Genomic DNA, 22950 nt, shown 5'->3' with positions numbered 1-22950 from the left:
ATATCTTATAAATACTATTTAACTACTTTACTTTACTACTAATAGATAACTACTTTAATCTTATTATTAGTTATATTTACTTAATATTATTAATAAGCTAGTATTAGGATTATAATATAAATTATAGTTAAAAGTAATTATATATATTATTATATATTATAAATTTAAATATAAATAACTTTTAAAAATATTTTAGATTAGCTATAGGTTAGGAAAAAGATTTAAAATTATTTAAAGTTATTAAAAATTAAAAGTTTTTAATTAATTAGTAAGTTAGCTTAAGTAGAACTAATAATAGTTAAAAAGTTATTTATATAGAGTAATTTTATATAAGGGCTTATATATAATTATATTATAATTATTACTAAATAATACTTAGAACTTCTTAGACTATAAGGTTTATTAGTTCTTAATTTACTTTAATACTGCTGTTTAGGTAGGGGGGAGGGTGGGATAGTAGGCTGCTTATACTATTAAAAGTATAGTAGTATATAGCTTTATTATAATAATTCTTGAAGAGCGAGTGTTTAATATAGCTCCTATTTTTGTGCAGGCACACCCCTGTAGTTAGAGGTGGAGGTTAATCTGGTACTTGGGATAGAAGAAGTAATAAATAAAGTAGATAAAAGAATGGAAATTGCGGGTCTGCAGCTATGCCCGGCCACACCCCGCCTACTGATATCTATACTCTTAGCCTAACTAGTCAGCTAACTTGGTCTAAATTACTCCTCTTACATATTGAACGCATCTACCTCCTCCGAAGTAACAACCGTCAGTGAGGCCGTCACGCTAACATCATTCTTCAACAAGATCTGGGCGGCGGTCTTCTGCTCCAGCGCGCCCGCCTCGATGGCCCTCTTAGCAGACTGGTCGATGGAAAGACCGTATTTGAGGATCTCGCCTTCGATCATCTTAGACTCTGTCTCGGCCCTGCGCGCGCGGTCCCTCAGCGTGCGGAGTATCTCCTGCTGCTTCTCTCTGACCATGTTGGCAACCTTCGTGGCTGCCTTGTCCGTGTAGGCAGCGAGCTCCGCCTGCAGCCCGGGCATCGGGTCGTTGCTTGCGGTGCCCTTGGACAGCTTATAACACAGCTCTACACCCCCGAGAATGTGGTCACGGTGCACGATTGAATACATCTGCGCGATGTCCTGGAGCAGGGAGAAGTATGCCTTGATCTGCAGGGTGGATGTGTAAATGGTCTGTTTGGCGATGTCGTCGATCCGGAGGACGCCGGATTTCATGGCACGCAGGGCCGCCTTGCCCATCTCCCTTTCGAAAGTCATGGCCCGCGGCATCACTACGTGCTCTATGACGGTGTTCAGCATGATGAAGAACTGCTCCAGCTTCTGGACCTCGACGATTAGGTCAACCAGAACCAAGATGCAGTCTCGCAGGACCTTCTTTATCTCCTCGAGCGTCTTGCCCGTGGTCTGCAGCTTGTGGAGCTTGCTCTGGATGCTAGCCATAGCCTTTGCCGTCTTCTCCTGCTTATCGACTGCACCTTCGTACGCCTTCTCGGCATTGTCCAGGGCGGTCTGCGCAATCTGCACCCCCTGCATGGCCGTATCCAGCTGTGCCCGCTGAGCTGACAGATCGGGTGTTGAAATCTGGACGTTGCCAAACGGCTGTGGGACGCTCGTCGAGCCCATGGCTTTGGCTGAGGCCGCGAGCTCGAGCACGTCGTCCCGCGCAGTCTTGGTCTTCACCTTCCACTCCTTCACCACCGTTCCCTCGGGCTCGGTCTTTGCCGTCATCTGAGTTTGCTTCCGGAGGTGTTCCTGCAGCTCTGTGGCCACTTTAATGAGGGCATCGTACGCAGACAACAGCTTCTTGTTTGGTGCCGTGTTGGTCACGTCAATGTTTGTCTTTTGTCCCTTGAGGGTACCCAGAATATATGCCAGACCTTGGGGGGCACCGGCGTCGGCGTCGGCGTCTTTGCCCGTCTTTGTTGTGGTTTCCTTGAATTTATCCCAGTCGATGGAGCCCGTGTCGCCGCCCATGTATTCCCAAAAATGGTTGACGAATACGAGGAAGGCTGCGGCGGTAGCATAGGCTGGGTCATCAAGTTGCGGCTTCACCTGAGGCTTGGAGCTGGGGGCGGACGTGTTTGCGGCCGTACCCGCCTGCCCACCGTTGGCATTGATGCCAGCTAGAGCTGCGGCAGCAGCAAGGGGGGCGGTCTTCATCATGACCGCACCGCCTATTATCGAGGGTAGGGCCTGCGCGAAGCTCGTGACGGCCGACTGGAGCACCGACGCCCAGGGGCTCGGGACCTTGTCAATCATGGTATCGAGGTTCTTTTGTTGCTTGTCGACGTTCTTGGCCGCCCGAGTGACCCGCTTCTTGGCGTTTTCAAATGCCTCGCTGGCGTGTTTCTCTTCAATCTTAGCCACGGCCTCGTCTATCCGAGTCCTATCAGCCTTGATGGCCGTTTGCCCCGATTGGTTCTCGGTGGCCACATGCAGCTCGTTAATCATCTGTCCCCACTTGGCAAAGGCAAGGCGCATCTCGGACGAGAGTCTCGCACACGTCTTAGCATCGCTGGAGAAGTCGTCAAGGGCGTCCTTGAAGTCTTCATACGCGTCTGGGTTGCCAGTGCTGGGGCCCAGCCGCTTGAAGACGAGAGGAATCCTCTCATCACAAATGCGCCTGCTCGTGATTTGGAGAGCATCCATGTTCGCGCCGGCAACGGTGAAGGCATTTCTGCCCCCGTTGTTGCACACTGCCAAGGAAGCGCTGCTATCAACCCTCCATTCTCCTCCCAGGGCACGAGGGAATGTACGTACCGTCAACGAGGCATGACCTGAGCGTTGGGTTGGGCACATTGGTCATGTACTTGAAGCCACCCTCCGGCTTGGACTCGGACAGCGAGATCTGCTCAGCCGTTGGGTTTGCAGCCGCCAGCCAGCAGGAGCCCATCAGCGACAAGGCAGTTGGTGCGGCGCTCAGGAGCTCTCCCCAGTTGTACTGGAAGAGCGTAGTGCCCTTGAGCTCCTCGACAAACTTGTTCGACATCTTGGCTCCATACTGCTCCCGGATGGTGGCTGTCTGCACCTGGCTGATGTGCTGGAGAGCGCTGGATACCATTGTGACGTGACCTGTGAGATCTCTGCTCGAAGATGGCGAAGTGGAGGAATCAAAAAGGCAGGATGTACTAGTAGAGCTTCTTGGAGATGCGTGTTGTTGTGAGAGGCAGGTTGGTATCAGGTAGGTTGTGGTAATGGTGGTGGCGAAGAGCCTCCTTCATATGCGCGAAATTGGCCGTCAACCTCGCACCTGTCTGTCCTCATATGCCCCCTTCTCTTCTCCTCCCACTCTTTTCCGCTCCCCGCGACTTTGATCGCGGCATGGGCGCTTATGAGGGAATTCATCACCGCATAGCTAGAAGTTATGTGACTGGCTGAATTTCTGTGCTTGCAGGACGCATTACGAATTCATGACGGACCAGTCAAGGCAGTGCGTCCATTTGGAAGGTATCACCGCCAGAGCAGGTTTAAGCAAAGTTTGGCGTGTGCAGGTCCTCGGAGTTGTCTCCGCCTACCTGCAGCATCATGGGTGCCCAGCGGCTCCCATCAAGCCACACCCGCTAGACCGAGGACACTCTCCCCCTCACTTAGGTACAGTTGCAGCATCGGGTCGACCAAGTTGGTCGTATTGATTCCTAACCATCGGAAGCAGAGCCGAGATCGCCCGCACTTACAGCATCAGCATTCAATCTGAGACCATCTATGACCAAGACACATCGTCATCCCCTGGCCAGCGGTGTTAGCCGCCGCATGCGATTGGCGACCCCGTAACTGCACTGCAGTCTGATTCCAGCTGTTGACCAATCCTCCCCATAGGGGGCAAGATGATTTGAGCGTCTTGCAGTTGCTGAAGTGGGCGGGTTGCGCAAGTTGTCTCCACGCCGACATGCACCAAGGTTAATCGAGATGGGGCACCCTTTGTCTCCGGCCCACCGTGCCAACAAGGTCAGATGAGTACTTCTGTGTAATGGAAAACCCAGCATGTCTCTACCTTACAGGGTACGCTTCAAAAATGAAAGACTGTCCGCCGTGCTTACGTGCCCGTCGCTGATTCCACTCCACTTGATCTCACCATCATCGAAACCGCTGCTTGCTACCTGCTACCTGCCTGAAGTTCAGTCATGGCTGAGAAGATAACCGAATTCCTCTTGGACACAGCCCTCACCCTGGGCGAGGGCATCATAAAGGTGGCCGCTCCCGAGATCATCAAGGCCATCGATGCAACAAACGATTCGATATCGAGCCAAACCCTTGATTTGGCCAAGGCCCTTGATCTCAGCGGGGCCTTTATCCCGGGCAATCCTCTCGCGTTCGGCCCCGCCCTCAAGCTGGCAAAGTCCCTCACATCGGTCATCGCGGGAGATGACCAAAAGGAGGTCATTGACGCGATAGGTGCGCGAGACACCTTATTAAGTTTGCTCCCTCATGAGAATCCATTCGCTGACCAACCCAACCCGCACGCCCAGAGTGGATGGAGAAACAGGCAGCACCTTTCATGAATCAGGCCGACGATGTCCTACAGCAGATGGACGTCATCATAAAGACTAGCGAGCAGCTCGAGCGTGAGACCCACGATAAAGTCCACGAGGCCGCTATCTCAGCCTACCAGGCTCTCGACGATGCCGTAGCAGGTCTCCTGGCCATCCAACGGGGCACAGCTCGTCTTCAACGCGTCGACCCTGGCATCATCAGCAAACTGGACTTGGCCGCGGAGCGCTTCGGCTACCTGCACAAGGTCGGCGACACCAACGCGTGGAAACTTGGCAAGGATGCCTCTGCGCTCATGTCTTTCGGTGACAGCACCAAAACCTTCGCCGAAACGCTTCAGCAGGAGAGGAACAAGCTACAGCGGCAACTCAAGGAACACAATGACACCAGGGGGCGTCACAAGGAGCAGCTGAATGCCCTCAGAGAATCTGAGGAGTCCTTGAGGGTGAGAAGGAGGAAGGCGGTCGCTGAATTGGAGGACGGCTGGAACCAACTCGCCTATATCTTCGATTCGTCTCCTAAAAAGAGATACGAGAGGATGATATCGGAAGCCGATCAAGGCTTGGAGAAAAACGCGTCCTCCCAGAGAGAGGTTAACAGCAAGATCCAGGGGCTGCACCTGCTCGACACGCTGATCGGGTGGGCTATGAGAGCGCTGGATGTCCTCACCGCATCGGTCGCCCGCATCGCCCAAGACTTCCAGGCTAAGTTTCGCCGCATCCTAATGGCCCAGCAGATTTCGGACCGCCTGTTTGCGGGCCTGCTCGGCATTTCCAACGCGATTCACGATACCAACTTCCGCACTTCGCGGGACAACTCACTGCACGTGGTGGTGAATGTTTTACGTCGCTACCACGAGCTCCGGGCCGACCATGGCGCTCTGGATATCCCGGGCATAGCTGAGCGGCGAATCCAGCGGGCCATCTGCGTGAAGCTTGGGGAGGGCGGTGTGAGGAAACTGATGGAACCGCCCGCACCCGTTGACGTGAACGATCCCATAAATGACATGTAGGGGCCTGAGGATTATGTATTATTAGCTTAGCTGCGTAACGTACTTGGTACCTAGGTAGGGACGTCAAGATTATTCAAAAGGATTTATACCACGAGTTAATATAATCCTGAATTATACATGTAGTCCACCACTCAATCAAGGCCCGCTTGAGCATTGCTAAGCACCCGAAAATCAATTTTACAAGATGCGACTGATGTTGACAGCTGAAACCAAGTGGACAGGCGACTTTTCAGCGCGATTTGCTGCGAGACTCGCCGATCCTAAGTCATCTCCGCAGGTATTACTTTACTCTGCAGAGGTGATTGCTTACTTTGGCACCATACCTGCGATAATAGCACTCGCTAATAATAATACGCAGCTACTCAGTGCCGCAATTGTATACTATTGGTTCCACTTACAGCGAATATTTTCTCAATGTTCGCTAGGTCGCTAGACACTTGAGCCTGGTGATCAAGTGACATAACCTCGGCGTCAGATGGTCCTAAAACTTGGAGGGATGGATTGTTATGCTCCTTTTCAATTATATCTGAATTTCACGTAACGAGGGTAACGCGCAGGGCAAAACGTGCTAGGGTAGAAAGCGAGTAGCGAGCTCGCGACAGACACTAAGGCTGATGTGAGATAAGAGTTCCGGGGCGATGATACATGTCAAATGTCATTCTTTGTTTGTGGACTGTGCGGGTACCAACCCGCCTAAATATCTAAAGAGAGTCAGGACGATCTAGGCATCCCTACAAAGGGAAAATGTGTAATAAAACACGACAGGGAAATCCTCACATACCTCCCCACTATTTGCTATCCCTAGCACGGGGCGCGCCAGCACGTCGAATTCCCACAGAACCTCAACAGCAAGTTACTACCTATCTATAGTACGCCGCCCGTGTGGGTAGCATGACGCACGGTCTGCCCGCGATGACTGGTGCCCCACTTAGCGTCCTTGGCAACCTCTCTACCCTGTTCATGGACCTATATGGAAAGGGGGCACGACTCCCCTCCCGTACTGTAGCTGTAATGTTTAGTATTTCGTGAGGCAGCGGTAATAAAGCGTCGCCACTTAGCTGATCGGCTCGTTCGGCTGCTGGACTCGTGGCTTGTTCGACTAGTGGGCCGCTAGAAGTCAGGAACTCGGGAGTCTCAAAGTTAAAATCGCCATGCAGCCAGTCACCCTGGTTGACGAACTTTTACATTTAGGCAGCAATCATTACTCGCCTGCCGATGCTAGATAGCATGTAGCCACTTCTCACAGAGTTTCAATAGGTTTTTAAAGGCTTCTTTGAGAGTCTATCGTGCCTTAGTCAGCCTTCCTAATAAACATCCACGTTAGTAATATATACTAGATAAAGTTCTCCTAGTATATATTGCTAGCACCCGGCATCACCCGCACAGACCCCATCAAGTGCGACCGCATACTCATTTCCCAGGACTACAGCTGCCATGAGACGTGACCCCGCTTTCACTGGGCGGGTGTGCCTAATCAAGACCAGAGCGCAGAGGACGCAACCATGACCCAGATCCACCGGATTGGGTTCACTCGACGAGCCGACGGCTGCGACAAGGGGGGCGGGCCGGACTGAGACAAGTAGGTGATGTGGGGTCAGTGAGGAAAATAACTGCAGCTCCAGGCGATACTGATCCGTTGCAAGGCTCTCATTTTTCGTTCCCTTCCCTGAGAACAAGCAGTTTGTAGGCCGCGAAACTATGCTCATAGGCCTACGAGACGCACTGTTCGACGATGGCGGTTATCGGACTCGGTGGGGTGGGGAAGACGCAAGTTGCGCTGCAGATGGTATTCTGCACCAAAGACAAGCCTGGCTGGTCGGTGTTGTAGCTGCCGGCACTGAGCATAGCCGGATTCAAGCAGGCGTGCACGCAGATAGCCGGGAAGCTGTCCATCCTAACGTCTAGCTAGGAGGATGCGAAAGAGTTAATGCGAAGCTACCTTGATTCAAATCGATCCGGCCATTAGCTTCTTATCGTTGATAATGCCGATGACACGCACACGGTATTCGGGGCGGGGGGCACGGGAGGGATCTTCCGCGGAACACCAACGGCCGCATCCTGTTCACCACGCGCTCGAGGGATGTAGCGTAGGCCATCGCAGATGACGCTAGAGATAAAATACGTTAATGGATTACGGTAATGAATGGTAAGCTGTCAGAATGTAATAAATAACTAGAGTATAAAAGCAAGAAAGAAAATTATGAAGAAAAGAATACAGCTATCAGCAAATCACTAACTACATCCCAGATAGCCAAGGCTGCTGGCTGTAACAAGCATTTGATAATTAATGTTCACTCTAACCTGCAACTTGGACCTCTACCAGGCCTAGAGCCTTCATTACCTAGCAGATTAACGGTAAATTATTCTAGTCCCCCGTCCAACCCAGCCGCATCAACCTCTTAAATTATCAATACCCTTGCACCTGCATTGTAGGAAACCATGTTGTATCTTCATGATTCTCTGTTTCGCGATTGATATTTGCATGGCATGTCTTCTGCCACAACCTCCCCTCGTTATCCTGCCAGCGCCAGTCGATTGTGATATGGTAGCTGCCGTTGTGCTCGTGCGGATTTCCATCATTATTACTATTCTCCAGTTAGTTTCTTGTAGGACGATGAATTAATTAAGCTCCATACCGGTAATGTGGCCTTGCTGTGTCAGGAAACCAACCTGCCCGAAGGGCGATCTCTTTAATATTCCAGAGCCCTTGACGGTCTAGAACCATATTGTATTGGGGTACAGTGGAATGAAGTATATGAATGGAAAAGGCGCCAAAGGTGAATGGGCACTGTGAAGCTGAAAATGCCTTCTGCTAGGAGTGTTGATATCTAGTTCAACCTGAACCTTGCAAGGCATGAAAAGCTTCTATAGCTAAGCTTATAAGCTTTCCTGTCGGCGACGGGAGTACTGCTCCTCGAATGCAACAAGAAATCGCTGTGCTCTCTTTAAAATACAGAACAACCCTTCCATTATGTTCTAAAACAGCGCATAAATGCGGAGACTATAGATTTCAATTGGTAGTACCTATATTAGGCACGTTAATAAAATGCTCAGGCTTGATCGAGATTGGGCCGCATGAAGCTGAGCGCCTTGTATCGGTAATTCCGGTTTGCATGTTTCACTCAGGCTGCTGAAGATCCTGATCAACTGTGTCTCCGGGAGTGTGAGATGCGTAGATGAAGGTGGGAGGGATGACAGCCCATCCTGCTTGACAGGTCAGTCCTCAGGACATTCATGGCCCCCTACAGCAAACAAATCAAACTAGAAGGGGCCTAGCAACTACCTACACCCCTCAACTACCTAACCAAAATCGCCCATTAACAACTTCAAATATTAAATAAAAACTAACTGCTAAAATGAATCCCCAATTTAAATCTATATTACGTATTAAATTTTATTTCTTCGTCTTGTGTCTGCAAAGCCTTCCACGTAACCTTAAATGCGTTGTTGACATCGCTGTCGCGAGCGCAAATTCACTGCCAATATGATTTTGGTGGGGCTACTGGGTAGTTACCGGGCGTGGGTAGTAGCCCAGTAAACCCTTCTAGCCGTAAAATTAGTGGAACATCGAATACGTGGAGGGTGCTTGTTGCTGAATAGATCAAGATGCAGCCATGAGTTGCGCCAGTCGCCAGGTTGGACCGCAAGCTAATGGACATGTGGACCAATGGAGCACTCTTATCTTCCCCCCTCCTAGTCCAAGTTGCATGCTACTCTGTCACAAAAATTTGACCGAGGGAGAATCGAGGACCCTCACTTCTTGCCAGCATCATGATTTCCCGACCTTGGTGTAGTTGGTGTACTTGGTGTATTGATGCCTTGCCTCCTGGGCCCAAACACCACGTCATCCCAACCATCCATTGATGCGGAGTGAAGACAAAGGGCTTTTCTTGTCCTCACTCCAGTTCTCTCTCGGCCTCTTAGAATGTGCCCCCCCTTTGTCTGGCGGTGGGATGGTCAACACTCCATCATGAAGCTTTTCAGGTTTCGAGCTGGTGTCAAACGGGATTGGGTGGCTGCCACCATGTTGTAAAAGAAAGGAAGGGTCGATTCGTGCCCGCAGTTAGGTTCGTACGCTGCGTTCCTACCCAACAGACCCCCCCCCCCCCCCCCCCCCCCCCCCCCGGGAATGTATTCCTCCTACACTCCATTTCTGGGCTGCTTATCGTGTGTCCCCGAATATTGATGGGTGTGTGGCCCCCCTTTTGTGTTGGGTCAAATTTCAGGCAAATTTATACCTAACAAGAGACCGTGGCACGCGGACGGTACGGGAAGCGAGACAACCGCAGGCAAACGGTTGAAACGCGTGGACTTGGGAATGCAGGAGGATACTATGGCGGCCAAGGAGATTTTCGACTAGCGCAACTCATCACTGGGCGGAGAGCTATGCTCCGGAGCGAAAGTACTCCGGCATTTGGCGATGTGACCTGGGTTCCCTGCACCTGCTTCCAGAGCGGCCAGAGTGCTACATTGCCTGTGTTGATGGTCGGTCGAGACGAACATGGGCAGCGAGCAATGAGCCCTAGCAGCTCAATCGTAACTCGCCAATCCCCTCTGGTTATTCGTCCGTTCGGCCTTCATGCTTGGATAGCTTACACATGCATCTTCCTGACATAGACGAAGTAGTAAGGCACAGAGTATGGTTGGGATGAACCTTCCTCATCATATCCATGTCACCCTAGCAGCTCTAGTATTACATCGCTCTCCGTGTTCTCCAGGGCCTCTCTTAACGAATCCAAACACCCCTTCGTTGGGGCATGAGGAACGTGATATATGGCAATCGAAGGCAGCGCCAGCGATCGTCTGCATGAGCATCTCTAGACCAGTTTGACAATTCTTCGTTAGCTTCCGCTACGCTTCTCGGACCAGGATCTGAGACTGGTAATCACGGTGTACAGTGATGTTCCGTTGGAAAAGCGACTCGCTATTCAATCCCGGGAATATCCAATATCGTCAACGGGTAATTCTGTTGGATTCATGTGTACCTGGATTTGGCCCTTCTAAGTTAGGCTCCAGTTAGTGTCAGACTCCAATTAGTAGTCGGGCTCCAGTTAGTGGTCGGCTCTAGTGGGTAGGCTGGAGATGTAAAAATTATCCGCTAGAAGGGCGAGTTTCGGATCAGTGGTGTGTCCGACAGGAGAAGCTATAAGAGTGAATGGTCGCCTTAGAAGCATTGTCTATATTATTATTTCTGCACGCAGCTGTGCCTCTCCCAGGAGATATTCGGCTCCAATTGAGTTTCCACTGGAGCTATAGTCACAATGGCAGATGATCAAGCGGCTATGGGTGATAACTCGTCTGGCGCTCTTCTCCCTGCTGAGGGAACCTTCACGGCTTCTGCACAAACTGGAGATCCCGCGCCACCGCGCCTGGTTCGCGTCCATCAATATGACCCATCTACAAAAAAGATTAAGCCGGAATGTACAATTAAGCTACCTCCTGACTCTGATAGCTTAACTCTCGCCTCTATACGCACAGAGCTGGTAAAGGCTAAGAAATTCAAATCAAACGAGTAAGAATCCAGAAACACGACTGGGTGCCACTTTCAAGAGGACCGAAGCTTCTAACACCAAGTGATCAGTACGAAGCCGTCATTCTGCTCTGAAACAGGAAGTATACTTCCCGACGACATGAGTATCGACGACTACCTTACTTCAATGGGTGAGAGGTTCAAAACTGTAGAGAATAACGACTCGTTATGGTGTTTGAATCTTGTTACCTTTCGGCATGACACTTATATACCCGTTTCAGAGTCTATCTGGATTAGGCGCCAAGAAAACTGTGTGCCTGGATGTGTACTTTAGTGAAAGGGAAGCAATCGTAACTCCTCTTGACGACAAAGTCAAGGAAACTCTCCACAAACCCTTAGTCCTGAAGCCTGCGGTAAGACCAAGTGCCTTATTCAGTAATGAGAGATCTGACCAGAAATAGGAAACACCTCGTCTGCTGGAAGCAAACCCCGCCAAACACCTCGCTCCTTCATACCAACTCATCGAAGGAGGGTCGAAGACTCCATCTGGGCCCGTATCGTAAGTAGAGTGGGTCCCAAATACTAAAGCATTCTCTACTCTCCCCCCCCCCCCCCCCCCCCCCAAAGCAATTCTCTGACCTGCTGTAGATACGTCTCCCAGCTCACTGAGAGTGATTGGCAGTTCATCATCGCCGAAAATCATCTGATGAGGGGATATAGCATTGCCACAGTATCGTCCAGCGGTAGCCACACAAACAAAGTCGCACACGACGGTATGTACTTGCCTATCAGTGAAATAATTATATGACATAAATATCTGGAACGAAGTGGATAACTGTTGTACAGCTTTCAAATTGAAGGAACGCGGGTTCAGACCAGATCAGATTCCTGATGCATGGGGCCGGGGAACCGTTTCCGACGCAAACAGCAATTCATCTAACCAGAAAGTACGTACAACGCCATTCGTTCCGAGTTGCAATGGATTTTAGCGTAGCTAAGTGCTGTCTTCGCAGATGTTCAGAGTTCCTCTATACAGCGTAGATAAAAACTCCAACTTCACCGCTTTCGAGACCAAGAATGCGTTGGAGGAATCAATGGCGGAAAGCTCCTTCTCTATGAAGTCCATAGAGATAGCATTGTAGGTATTCCTGGATCATTGCCGGAAGTTTTTTGAAGGGAAAACTAACATGTAACCGGCGAGCAGGGGTGGTAGCTTACTTGATGTCTCTGCGGGTGTGAGGCTTGGTCTTGACAAAAGCCACACAAATCAGACCGCGAAAACGGACTCAGAGCAGAGGGCAAAAATACATGTGGCTTTTCTTGTGCGATATATTACCCAGTTTTTACCATTCCCATCCCATACTACAGGCACTGACTGGTAACAGTATCCTCGAGTTACGGTTCATTTGGACCCAACCATCCTTGACGTCACGGAAGAATGCAAGGAAGATATTTCTCAAGTGCACGACAGTGAAAGCTGGCAGAAATTCTCCAAAAAATATGGTGCGAATCCAGTTCCCACAGTTAAAACGGGCGTCTAACACTTGGATAGGAGACATCTTCGCCTCTGAAATTCAGCTTGGCGGCAAGCTCCATTCAAAAAGAGAGTCTAAATCAGTCAGTGGAGAAACAATAGAACAGAAATCAGAAGCACTGAAAGCGGGCTTTACGGCGTCGCTCGCATCTCATGGTTTCTTTTCTTCGTCGACCGGAAGCTATGAGGATCAGAAAAACAGCAAGAGTAGCGGGTTGAAATCAGACCTGGAGAACTCGATGAGCTGGAAAGCCACGGGCGGAAACACGTTATTGGGCGATACGTGAGTCACATTACATGACTTTCTGGCAGTTACTTGGAGACATAAAAAAGCTAACCAGCGTATCCCATAGTCCTACACAATGGTGCCGGAGCGTGGGCGAATATCGAAACTGGAGCGTGATCAATGTATGTGATTTCAAGCCTTTGAAACTGTTAAGATGTTAACGGCCCCTCTGGGGAGCGATAGAAAGATGGCGTTCTTCCCCTCTACAAGGTCATCAGTCAAATCCCGGGCTTCGGGGATGTTAAGGAGAGATTCGAACTGAGTGCGACGAGCCGATACCGACCAGCAAGAAAGATCAAGGTCAAGTATAAATTGCTGCAAGTAAAGACCGGGGCGCCTTTGTGTATTCGCAGGAATGACGACGCCCTTTGTACGTAGAGCCCCTTGCTGTGTCTCAAGAATCGGCCGCGTTTGCTAACTCTGGGGGGAAACAGTTCAAGAGATGTCAGATGTCCTCCTATCTCATCATAACTTTCCGTCCTCCGAACGAGAGCAAAAGATTTTGGGCGAAGTCAAATCCTCGAAGTCTTTCTTGTGGTGCGACCAAAAAGCAAATCTCAATGATGAGGGTAATCTGTGGACCAGCATAGCGTATGTACCTAGAGGATCAGAGGATGCGGTGAGTCTTACTTCTCCTCTCCTCCTTTTCCTTCTCGCTTGCCCTGACAGCTGATATTAGTTGTATTATGACGAGCGATATCCCATGGCCATCGCAGACGGAAATGAAGAGGTTGTTACCACACCGTGGTGGTTTTCCAAGTATTTTCTCCACCTGACAGGTCCAGGCAAAGGGTGTGAGATCAAGTTTCTCAAGCAAGGTTATACGGGTAAACGGACACCTATCAAATGTAGAGACAAGGTATACCTTTTATTTCCAACCACACGATTTCCCCTATGCGAGAGTGGATGGAAGAGGGTTTGCGGCTCACATCGTTCAACGGGCTTGGCTATGCGGATTGTAATGATGACGGCGACCTCCAAGAGTTCGAATTTAGGTTGGAAGAGATTGATGAGTGTTGAACGTGGCAATGATTTCGAGGATGAGATGAACATGTCAGAATTAGATTCAGGATTCTTAGGGAACGGGGAAGCGTGAATGCAAACTGCTCTAATAGCAAGAGTGATATCGTTAGATTGGAAAATCTGGACTGGGAGTGGATTTGGCGTACTTAACCTTTGTCCTCCATCTGGCGGCTAGGTATCGGTTTTGAGAAGACGTTTGTCCTGTCGGAAGGGGTGCGAGTACCGATGTGGGTGGCAACGTTGCTTATCGGCCTCGGCGTTTAAAAACTATTATTACTTCTACTCGAGATGAAGGTGCCAGAAGCGGATGTCCTTTTCTTTCTTTTCTTCTTTCCTAGACTTTTTTCAAGCCTTTTGTGTAATAAAAGTTCGAAGTCAGTTCCAGCAATACAACAATTTAGTTTTGTTTTTTCAGTCTCCTCAAATATTCCATAGGTCTGGCCAGATCTGATTCTAGGGAACTAGAGCTTATTCGTTGACCAGCCTAATGTTCCATTGGAAGACCCCCCCATTTGTGTATTCGCCATTGTTTCTGGTTGATCAACTATCGACGGTTCTGTCAGGCAACTTGTAGCCAGGCGACTTCTCTAAGGGTCATGGCTGATTACCATCGGCCCTCTCATTCTGTTCTGTATTAGCCCGTTAAAATTACTACATCTCTCTTATATTTGAACGTGTGTGTTTGCAGACACTGCCGATGTTACTGCTTAACTGCCTTCATATCAGAGACCTCATGACATTTACACGAACTAGGCCTGTACTGATTTAGTGTTAGGATCTTAATACGGGCAGAGCAAGTATTAACTTACAAGTAAATAGAAGATATTTGCGTAGTAAAATATCTAACCTGACCACTTAAGTCTTGCTAACAATAGCTTGATGATGATGTTAATTGCGTCTACTTGGACTGGGAAGGGTGAATGCTTCAAATTGTTTCTGCCGAAGTTAAAACAGCGCCAATACTTTACGGGAAGAAATTAATAGCAATGGTCAAACCTCAGTAAAGCATCGGATGTTCATGAGAGCTAATAGTTGAATTTTACTACACAAGGCGAGGCAAAAACTGGCTAAATATGTGAACCTGGACAAGTGATCAAAAGCAAAAAGCAGCTTCAAAAACTGAAACTGTTCAATCGAGTGCGTGCATGAGCATCTAATGTGTCTCTGGGAAAAAACTGACACGAACGACCTTTCCTGAAACCAATCAGAGATCTTCTTCGACTTCTCGCATTTTGACGCCATTAACAAAGTCGTTCGTCGCAGACCGGCTCCTCATATGTGAACCACTGCTTTCAAGATGTCAGTGTATGCATGACTCCAGAGACAGTTGCGAAAGTACATTACCTCCTCTGGCTTTGCCACCGGTATGTTTGGCACCTTTCAAGCCCTTTCTCCAACCTTGTCTTCTCCCCCTCAAGCCTTTCCCGTTTTCGCGGAATCTCGGGAGGCTCTCCAGCCAAGGCCTTGATGGAGGCATCGTCCATCCTGCTGAAATGTAGCTTCCAGTCGAGGATCTTGGGAATGTCGCGGATAAGCTGCTTTTCCGCTGCAAGAATAATTACGTTTTCGGTAAAGTGTTTAAGGTGGTGCTGCCAGTGTATATATTGTTAGCCTCAGCAGGTCCTGGGTGGGGTTCAGGCCGAGACTTACGTCGTAATACACGATCATATTGTCAATTGTCTTTTCGAGAGCAAAATAACTACCATCATTGCCATCCTTTCTTAGGACATTCTTGAGGTACCTAACATACTTCCGACCATATTCTGGTTTGGCGTGGATCTCTCGCTTCATATCAGCGGAAGCAAGAGACATCTCAGGGTTGGGCTTCTTCGAATATTACTCCACTTCCAACTTCGAGATCTGGTTGTTAAGTCGAGTTCTGTATCGAGTGTTGGTATCATGCTCGATTTCGTCCTCCATCGCGATCTCGTATTCACTAGAGGAAGGCAAAATCTCCTCGAGCTTCCTTCTCAGAACTTGCTCCTTTTGCGCGAAGAATAGAGTGACGTAGTTAGCCATTATTCTATCAAATGTGGCAGGATCCGACCCTAGAATATGACGGAGGAGCTGTTCGGTGAAGATTGTTGCCACATGAACCAAGAGATGAAGATGATCGGTCGCCAGGCCCTTCCACGCGGTCGATTGTTCTGAGAACCTCCCCAGTATGGCAAAGGGGTTCGTCTCCCCTGGAAATTCCTGGCCGCGGTTCTCCACTACTTTGGATGCCCAGTGCTGCTTCAACAAGGGTTCTGTAATTTCTTCTGGGTCTTTGAGATGAATGTAGAACTTTTCGATCAGATCCGAGTTAATATCTCCAGCCGGTGAGTAGTAATACCCATTCGACGTTGGCTTTCCGTCATCCCATAGAATAGAGAATTTGTGTCCTTTTTGTATGCATCACCGCAGTGAATGCTCGGTTTAATTCGCGGACAAGCGCGCGCAGTTTCCTCACGTCCAGGCTCCCACTATCTGGATGGTCAGTCTGTTGAGTTGGAATTTGGAAGAAATCCCTGTTCAAGTAGCTGCCTTGAACCGCCTGCTCGGGGGTGCGTTCGAAACTCGTCACGTCGTGGAGATAGTCTCGGGTATCCAAAACGTCGACTGGTGATGGTCCAAGTTGCTCAAGTGCCGCAGTTCTGTTCGCGATCGCTTCCTCAATGTCGCTGATTACGCCTGGGATCGAGAGGGAGATGTGCTCGAGGAGGAGTCGGTTGAGCTTCTTGCGAAAGTTGTCGATGCCTTTGTGTTCAGCAGAGTACTCTCTCCAGGCGCTGTTGCTCAGGAATTCGGACTCCTTCCGATCCCTATCATCGTCTGAGCAGCCTAGTCTGGCTTCCTCCTCTGACAAGTTCCTGAGGACATGCCAGCCGAGTTTGAGGATGAGCATTTTGTCCTCTCCTTTCGCAAGTTGCAAGTATAATTGTGTTGCTGTATGGTCGTTCTCGATGCGGTCTGCTTGAGTGACAACACCAAGGACTCGCGACAGACTGGGGTCAACATTTTTCTTGGCCAACACGATAGCCCCGTCCATCTCGACGTTTGTATTAGCAGATACGACGGCAAGGATAATGCTTCTCTTCTGACTCATGTACCTCTCAGCCAGTTGGAACGCAACCCGCCCTCCTTCTCGAGACTGCCTTAGACTCTCGCCGGTATACAGCCCCGGAAGGTCGACTAAGGTAAGATTGGGAACATTAGGAGCGAATATCTCTATTCTGAGGACATGGTTGTAAATTTCTCGTGTGTTCTCGTTTATCCCAATCTCTTTCTTGGCCTCTTCAATTGCCTGTGGGGTCTCATCCTTGTTGGATCGAGTGGGGAGCTTTTTCTTTTTCACATCCTCCGGAATGATGGAAACCTCTATCCTCGTCTCCTGGTCGGTGCGGAGTGCCAATTCCATTGGGAATCTGGTACAGACAGCAGAGCTCGTGGGGAACGGGACATGGGAGAGAGCCGAGAGCACTGAGCTCTTCTCTGAGGATTGGTTTCCGGCTACAATTATTTGGGGGAGATCGACGATCCTACCAATGTGGAGGGAATGGAGATCGTCAATAGTATCGAAAAGCCCCTTTTGCTCTAGATGAAGTTCCTGAAGTGCCGGAACTGTTGAGCTTGGCACGGGTCCTGGGGACTCTAGGGCTGTCAGAGAGAGTGGAACAGGGCTCGAAAGGGTAGAATATACAGGTAGTAACTGTATTTGTGCGAGATCGACGATCAAAAATGTGAACGAATAATAGAGAAGGAGAGAGATTCTAGAGGATTCAGAGCTCACGGATGAACAGGACAAATATACCTTTTTGAGAGTAGCATTTGAATCTTTGATCAATCCTCTATCTCTGCGGGCATCCATTTGCAATGAGCACAACTATCCACCCCGTGCTCGACTGGGCTGTGAAGCCAATCACTGTGTGGCAGAGGCCAACAGAGCGAGCAGAGACAATACCCTACTTCTTTTGCAACACAAGGGGCTGCGTTTACATCCGGTCTTGGCCAGGCCCACTCGCCCTTCCAGGACACCCGCATGAGTGGCATTGCTGCGAGGAGGAGGAGCATCAATCTCACGAAGCGCCGGCTAGGGGAATTTCCAGAATTCCTAGTCACAAATGGAGGATATTCTAGGGCCATTCAATAAATTAATTTATTCCTCGTCTATGACGCTCTGAGCATAGGTCACCCATGACGGCCGGGCCAGACCGGGCAGAACGGTGCATGCGCTGCGCCTTGTTTCAGGTCATGCATGTTGGTTCTCCTGTCACGTCGACGCGGACAGCGTGCCAGTGGTTGAATCGCTCTATCAATACAGTCGGCAATGAGTTGCGCTTACAGAATAAGAGGTTGATATGGGGATCTTATTCTAGGAGACCTGGCTCACATGTATAGGGTTAATAGCTTGTAAGTAATGAATAAGGAGTTCACGGCGAGGCCAAGGCTGTTCAGGATGAACAGGGCTGCGCTCGGTAAGGACATAACATCTAGTGAACAGCAGCGTGAAGCGGCCGGTCAGTACCCGGATTATGATATTCACGGCACCAGCTTCCAGGCGTGGCCGCCCCATGCCCTCCCCAAATCGCCAGTCTCACCTCTCTGAGTGCTTACACTCGTTCGACCACACTCTCACAGCAGTTTCTCCAACGAGGCCACCTCACCCGCGCTTTAGCCTTGCCTGGCAAGGGATCGCCGAGAACAGGCAGTGGGTATCACACCGCACGTTGGAGGTCATGCCATGTACACCTCTCTCGTCAACAATTTGCTCGATCATTTCAAAGAGAAAGAGAAGAGGATAATCTGATACTGCCTTTCATTTTTACCCCGTTAAGTCGCTGGACCAGAGGACAAGAAAAGCGCGCAAGATGAGAAGAAACCTTTGACCGGAGAAACTTAGCCTACTTCGCAATATTTCAACGCTTCAGATTGTTTGACTCATCTGATACGAGTGGTTACATATGATTTGAGTTTTCATAGGTGCTTACGCGGTTGCTAGTGTACCCGGCTCGAAACTTTTGTCACTAATCCTAATGGCGTATCTCTCGCCCAACGTGAGCCCGTTCAAGTTGGATCACTATTGCGGGGGAGGGCAGCCCTATTCGAAGGCAAAGAGAATCTTTAGACGACTGTTCAGGCCACCAGAGATGTAATCCAGAATAGGCTCAATGTAACCATCTTCGTCGTAAACAACAACGGCTATACTACCATAGCTTCGATAGAGGCTGCAACGACATGCAGCCGTAGCAGTATCTAAAGATGATATATTATAAGTTTATAAATTTTAATGTTATAAACCTAAAGTCCAGAACAAATACTATTCACCTAGGTTCAGCGAAGTCTTCTTTCATTGTCGATCTTTCCTCGTCGGCAGTACGACTAATAAGATATTTAATAGAGGTGACCTGGCTGGCCATACTGCAAAATTTATTACCGCTTTCTCATGGCCGCATTAATCGCAGCTAGATTATAGTATCAATCCTCTCCTGTCAGGTCGATGACGTCGCCGTCAGTGACTTTTCGCTTTACTCCTATGATAGGAGGTAAACTGATAGAGCTTGACCTCGGAAGCTGCCCCGAGGACGACGGCAAATCCCTAGACATCGGGTCTAAGGAGTTAGGCACGAGAAGCCTCGAAGGAGACACCTTTGGGCGTTTTGTGCTAACTGTAGAACAAGCTTGGGTGAGCACTTCGAATCTTCTGATGCTATTATAGCTATCGCCAAGGAGCATCCTCAACTTGGTCTGGTTGAACGTCTTGAGCATCTGCTCTGCCTTCCCCTTCCGGCTGGTCCACATCCGCCGCTCTTGGTCGTTCTTGGCGAAGGTTTTAGTGACGACGAGGGTATATGGTGATCCCCGCCGCTCCGTATTAGTCGAGCATTCTCCGCTGCATAACTTCGAGCTGAGATGGTTACGGCGCATCTCATTCATAGTAAATCGGCCAACCTTCTGATTGGGATCGCAAAGGAACCTGTTCAGAGAAACACAGTCGGCACAGCGTGGTTGGCTACACCTCACGGCGGGCCGGACGAGGTTGGTCTCTTTTGAAGGTTGAGCCCCCACGTACTTTGTAATGTACGAAGTCAGAATCGCCGTAAACATCTGCTGGAACATTGGTGTCGAAAGGGGGATTGATCCAGTTTCGAGCAAAGGGACAAGATCTTGTAAGAATGGGACCCAGAGCTCGTGCATCTCCTCGGCTGGGATCAGTTCTGTAGTTTCCAGTCCGAACTTAAGGCAAAAGTGCTGAGCAATATCAACTCCCATTTCTGGCATCACTAGATGACTTACAAAGTCGACGAGAGAGCAAAGAGTGATGCTGTTGCTGTTCGAGACAGATCTTGGGAGCGGCGTGCCGAAGTTGTATGTATAGGAACTATCCATCTTCGGGACTTTCAGAGCAGGCGGGTTGCCCGAGTTGTACAAATTGCACACGTTCATGTCGTTGATCATCTTCGAGGCAATGGCTTTCCAGTTTTCCAACATTGATGTGCGCAAGGGCCATCCTGCCTCCATGTGATGATAGAGCTCATTCAGAAATGTAATCGTGAATGGAACGTCTGTCGATTTGGTCTCGACCAGAGGGATGACGCTAGTTTTGCACAAAAAAAGAAAAATTAGCTTCCGAAAGACCAGTTGACTTCGTTCAGGAAAGGGAGATGCCACCTAAGGGCACCTGACATACCTTTGATACATAATGGAATCGCTTGATTGACAATAGGCTTTCACGCATTTCATGACGTGCTTGCCATCGTCTTCGCAAAGAATGGTTGACCGCGCGTCATACAATGCTTGGCGCAATACACCACACGCCCACTGCCGAACCGGGACAGCCAGCGAGGCAGCAGATGGTGGCGGCGCGACGACCATGAGGGACGAAAGCCGAGATTCGAGCTGTGGGTTAGATAGGATGGCGTAAGCAAGGCTACGAGACATTAGCGAGATCCACTGGTAGGCGGCGCTTGGTAAGGATTCATACCCGTCCTTGAGCCGGTCAAAGGAACCTGGCGCTATCTCGATGCGATGACGCACCGATTCAAAGAAAGTCGGAGGGACGCCGTCCAAGTGCGAACTCGACAAACAACGCGCAATATCCTCGAACATCCCCCATTCCTCAAGCTGAATCGCAATCATTAGAATCGTCATCATAGATGCTCCACTAATACGACGCATAGACATCTCTTTCAAGGCATCAAGACCCCATTGTTTTGAAGTCGGTTTCTTCGCGGCCCTTGCAAAGTACGAAATAGTCGAGTGAGTGTTATTACCAAGCTCAATACGGTGGTGGTTGGTAGTACAGCCCCAGAGGAAGCTGAAGGTAGCCGCACGACGGACGATGACCACAGCCTTTGGAGACGTAAGTCTATGCCCGGGTTGCCAGATGATGGGGCGGAGACGATAGAACTTACCGCTCTTCGATACCAGTTAGTCTCCGTAGCTCCCTTTTTAATGATTGTAAGTCACATGGTTACTAAATCCCTGGAGCTGCGCTTCCGTACTTACCTCGTTACCAGTGAAGCCGGACTCCTCGACATCGTCAGGCTCGTCCCCAAAGAAGTCGGTTTGTAGCGCAGAATCCTCGACCATCTTGACACCAGACAATACTTGGTTTCCCGATAAATCCACGAGCTTCTTGATGGAATATATAGACTCGATGTGATCTGTTGTACGATCGGGAGGGTTCGCGTATGCCTCAGAGTCGTCGGAGTCATCATCGTCGCGCTCCTCGAAGGCATATCTGTAATGGTAATCATCATAATCCCCATAAACCCCGTTACGCTCCTCTTTCTCGAGAACGGCGAGGAATATGTCAACAGGAAGAGATTTAGATACAGTGGAAAGAGCGTGGACTCGTGCCCTGTCTACCAACTTCATCGCAGCAAAAGATATGCTTTCTTCCGTGTATTCATGCTCCAAACCATAGTAGAAGTGGTCAGAGTCGCGGTCAGGGTCTAAGCTGAGGTTGAAGGAGTCATCTTCACACGCCATATCCCCAGCGTGCAGGAGCCACCGCCGTATTGCATGGCGGAGTGCTCTTTCTTCTCCAACGGCGAGTCCGGCCGTTGGCCGCGCTGCCTCTGGGGGTAAGGTGAGATTGTACGTCAGAACCCATCGATATCCAGAGACGACCGAGAGCACTTCGTGGGACACGTCGGAATACCAACAAGCAAAGGACTGTCGTGCGCTGGAGGAGCTGAACGTCATTGTCTGGCCCGCATGCTTCACGACGATCCGGCCACCCCGATGAGTAGATGGAAGACAGATAACAAGGGTCCCGAACATGCCCGTTGCTTTAATGGTGCTTCAGAGGGCCCATATTAGTTCGGGTGGGTGAGGTTGAGTGTAGTCAACTTCCGAGGACGATTACTCACTCAGTGTGCCGCTTAAACATGGCTCCAGTCTCGTAGATTAGCATCTTATATAGCTGAGCTTCGATCGGGGACTTGATGCCGAGCATCTGCTGAATAGTGCAGCTTAGTCGCAGCAGAAAGCGGCCCCACGAAGGATTCTTGAACTTGACCATAGCTGCATCCAACTCCCAGGTATTTCGCACGGAAGTGTCGACAATTGTCTCGGTGCCCTTACCGAACGGCGCCTGGCGTGCCTGGGCAATCAGCTGTCGGGCCTGTCCCTCGTCAAGCGGGAGGTCAATGGCGCCGACACCTTCCACCTCCAACTCGGGGTCCTCAAAGTCGTGATCAGGGATGGCCCCAAACGCAGCAAAGTTTCCGGGAGCCTTGATGTCATCTAACGCGTCGAGGAGGTCGGTTTTGAGCCCACCGTAGAAGCTTAATGTGCTCAAGTCGCTAGTGGCGCTTCCCCGACGGGATCGTTGTCCAGCGCCGGAGTCCGCAGCTACTTCGCAACCGATTGCAGAGTCCCCCGGACCGCCGGAATGAGGCAACGACATTCTGTACAGCCTGCGTGCTATTGTTTACACTTTGTTTAGGAGATTGCAGTTGCAGAAAGTAATCGATAGTGATTTTTACCTAAACGGAACGACTTATTGATCCTTACGCGTTCTAATACGCGTCGATTTTCAGGGGTCCCTGGTGAAATGTTATCTCGATGAAACTTAAAATAGTTAGCGCTGGTATAGGTTAAGTGGTGTCTGGACTAACCTCA

The 22950-nt window shown here is 49.7% G+C and overlaps 5 protein-coding genes across 5 annotated transcripts; 1 reads left to right on the top strand and 4 right to left on the bottom strand.

Annotated features, from left to right (window-relative positions):
• Positions 1–731: 731 nt before the first annotated feature.
• SAPIO_CDS9298 (Uncharacterized protein) lies at positions 732–3087 on the bottom strand (the record flags this gene model as incomplete). The annotated part of the gene is made up of 2 exons (XM_016790732.1): positions 732–2722; positions 2787–3087. The coding sequence occupies 2 exons, from the start codon at positions 3085–3087 to the stop codon at positions 732–734; spliced, it is 2292 nt and encodes a 763-aa protein (XP_016640035.1).
• A 1060-nt stretch (positions 3088–4147) lies between these two features.
• SAPIO_CDS9297 (uncharacterized protein) lies at positions 4148–5526 on the top strand (the record flags this gene model as incomplete). Its single annotated transcript, XM_016790731.1, has 2 exons — positions 4148–4418; positions 4493–5526. The coding sequence occupies 2 exons, from the start codon at positions 4148–4150 to the stop codon at positions 5524–5526; spliced, it is 1305 nt and encodes a 434-aa protein (XP_016640034.1).
• Positions 5527–15043: 9517 nt separating this feature from the next.
• Positions 15044–15651, bottom strand: SAPIO_CDS9296 (uncharacterized protein; the record flags this gene model as incomplete). Its single annotated transcript, XM_016790730.1, has 3 exons — positions 15044–15125; positions 15238–15428; positions 15490–15651. 3 exons carry the CDS (start codon positions 15649–15651, stop codon positions 15044–15046), a joined length of 435 nt encoding a protein of 144 aa, XP_016640033.1.
• Positions 15652–15675: 24 nt separating this feature from the next.
• SAPIO_CDS9295 (uncharacterized protein) lies at positions 15676–17239 on the bottom strand (the record flags this gene model as incomplete). The annotated part of the gene is made up of 2 exons (XM_016790729.1): positions 15676–16188; positions 16373–17239. The coding sequence occupies 2 exons, from the start codon at positions 17237–17239 to the stop codon at positions 15676–15678; spliced, it is 1380 nt and encodes a 459-aa protein (XP_016640032.1).
• Positions 17240–19296: 2057 nt separating this feature from the next.
• Positions 19297–22735, bottom strand: SAPIO_CDS9294 (uncharacterized protein; the record flags this gene model as incomplete). Its single annotated transcript, XM_016790728.1, has 7 exons — positions 19297–19795; positions 19892–20055; positions 20116–20416; positions 20510–21171; positions 21234–21266; positions 21328–22126; positions 22197–22735. The coding sequence occupies 7 exons, from the start codon at positions 22733–22735 to the stop codon at positions 19297–19299; spliced, it is 2997 nt and encodes a 998-aa protein (XP_016640031.1).
• Positions 22736–22950: the final 215 nt, after the last annotated feature.

This window comes from Scedosporium apiospermum, assembly GCF_000732125.1.
Source record: "Scedosporium apiospermum strain IHEM 14462 chromosome Unknown SEQ_SAPIO_0132, whole genome shotgun sequence".
Lineage (NCBI taxonomy): Eukaryota > Fungi > Ascomycota > Sordariomycetes > Microascales > Microascaceae > Scedosporium > Scedosporium apiospermum.
Note: the sequence above shows the minus strand (reverse complement) of the source record. Positions and strands in the feature narration are given on the sequence as shown.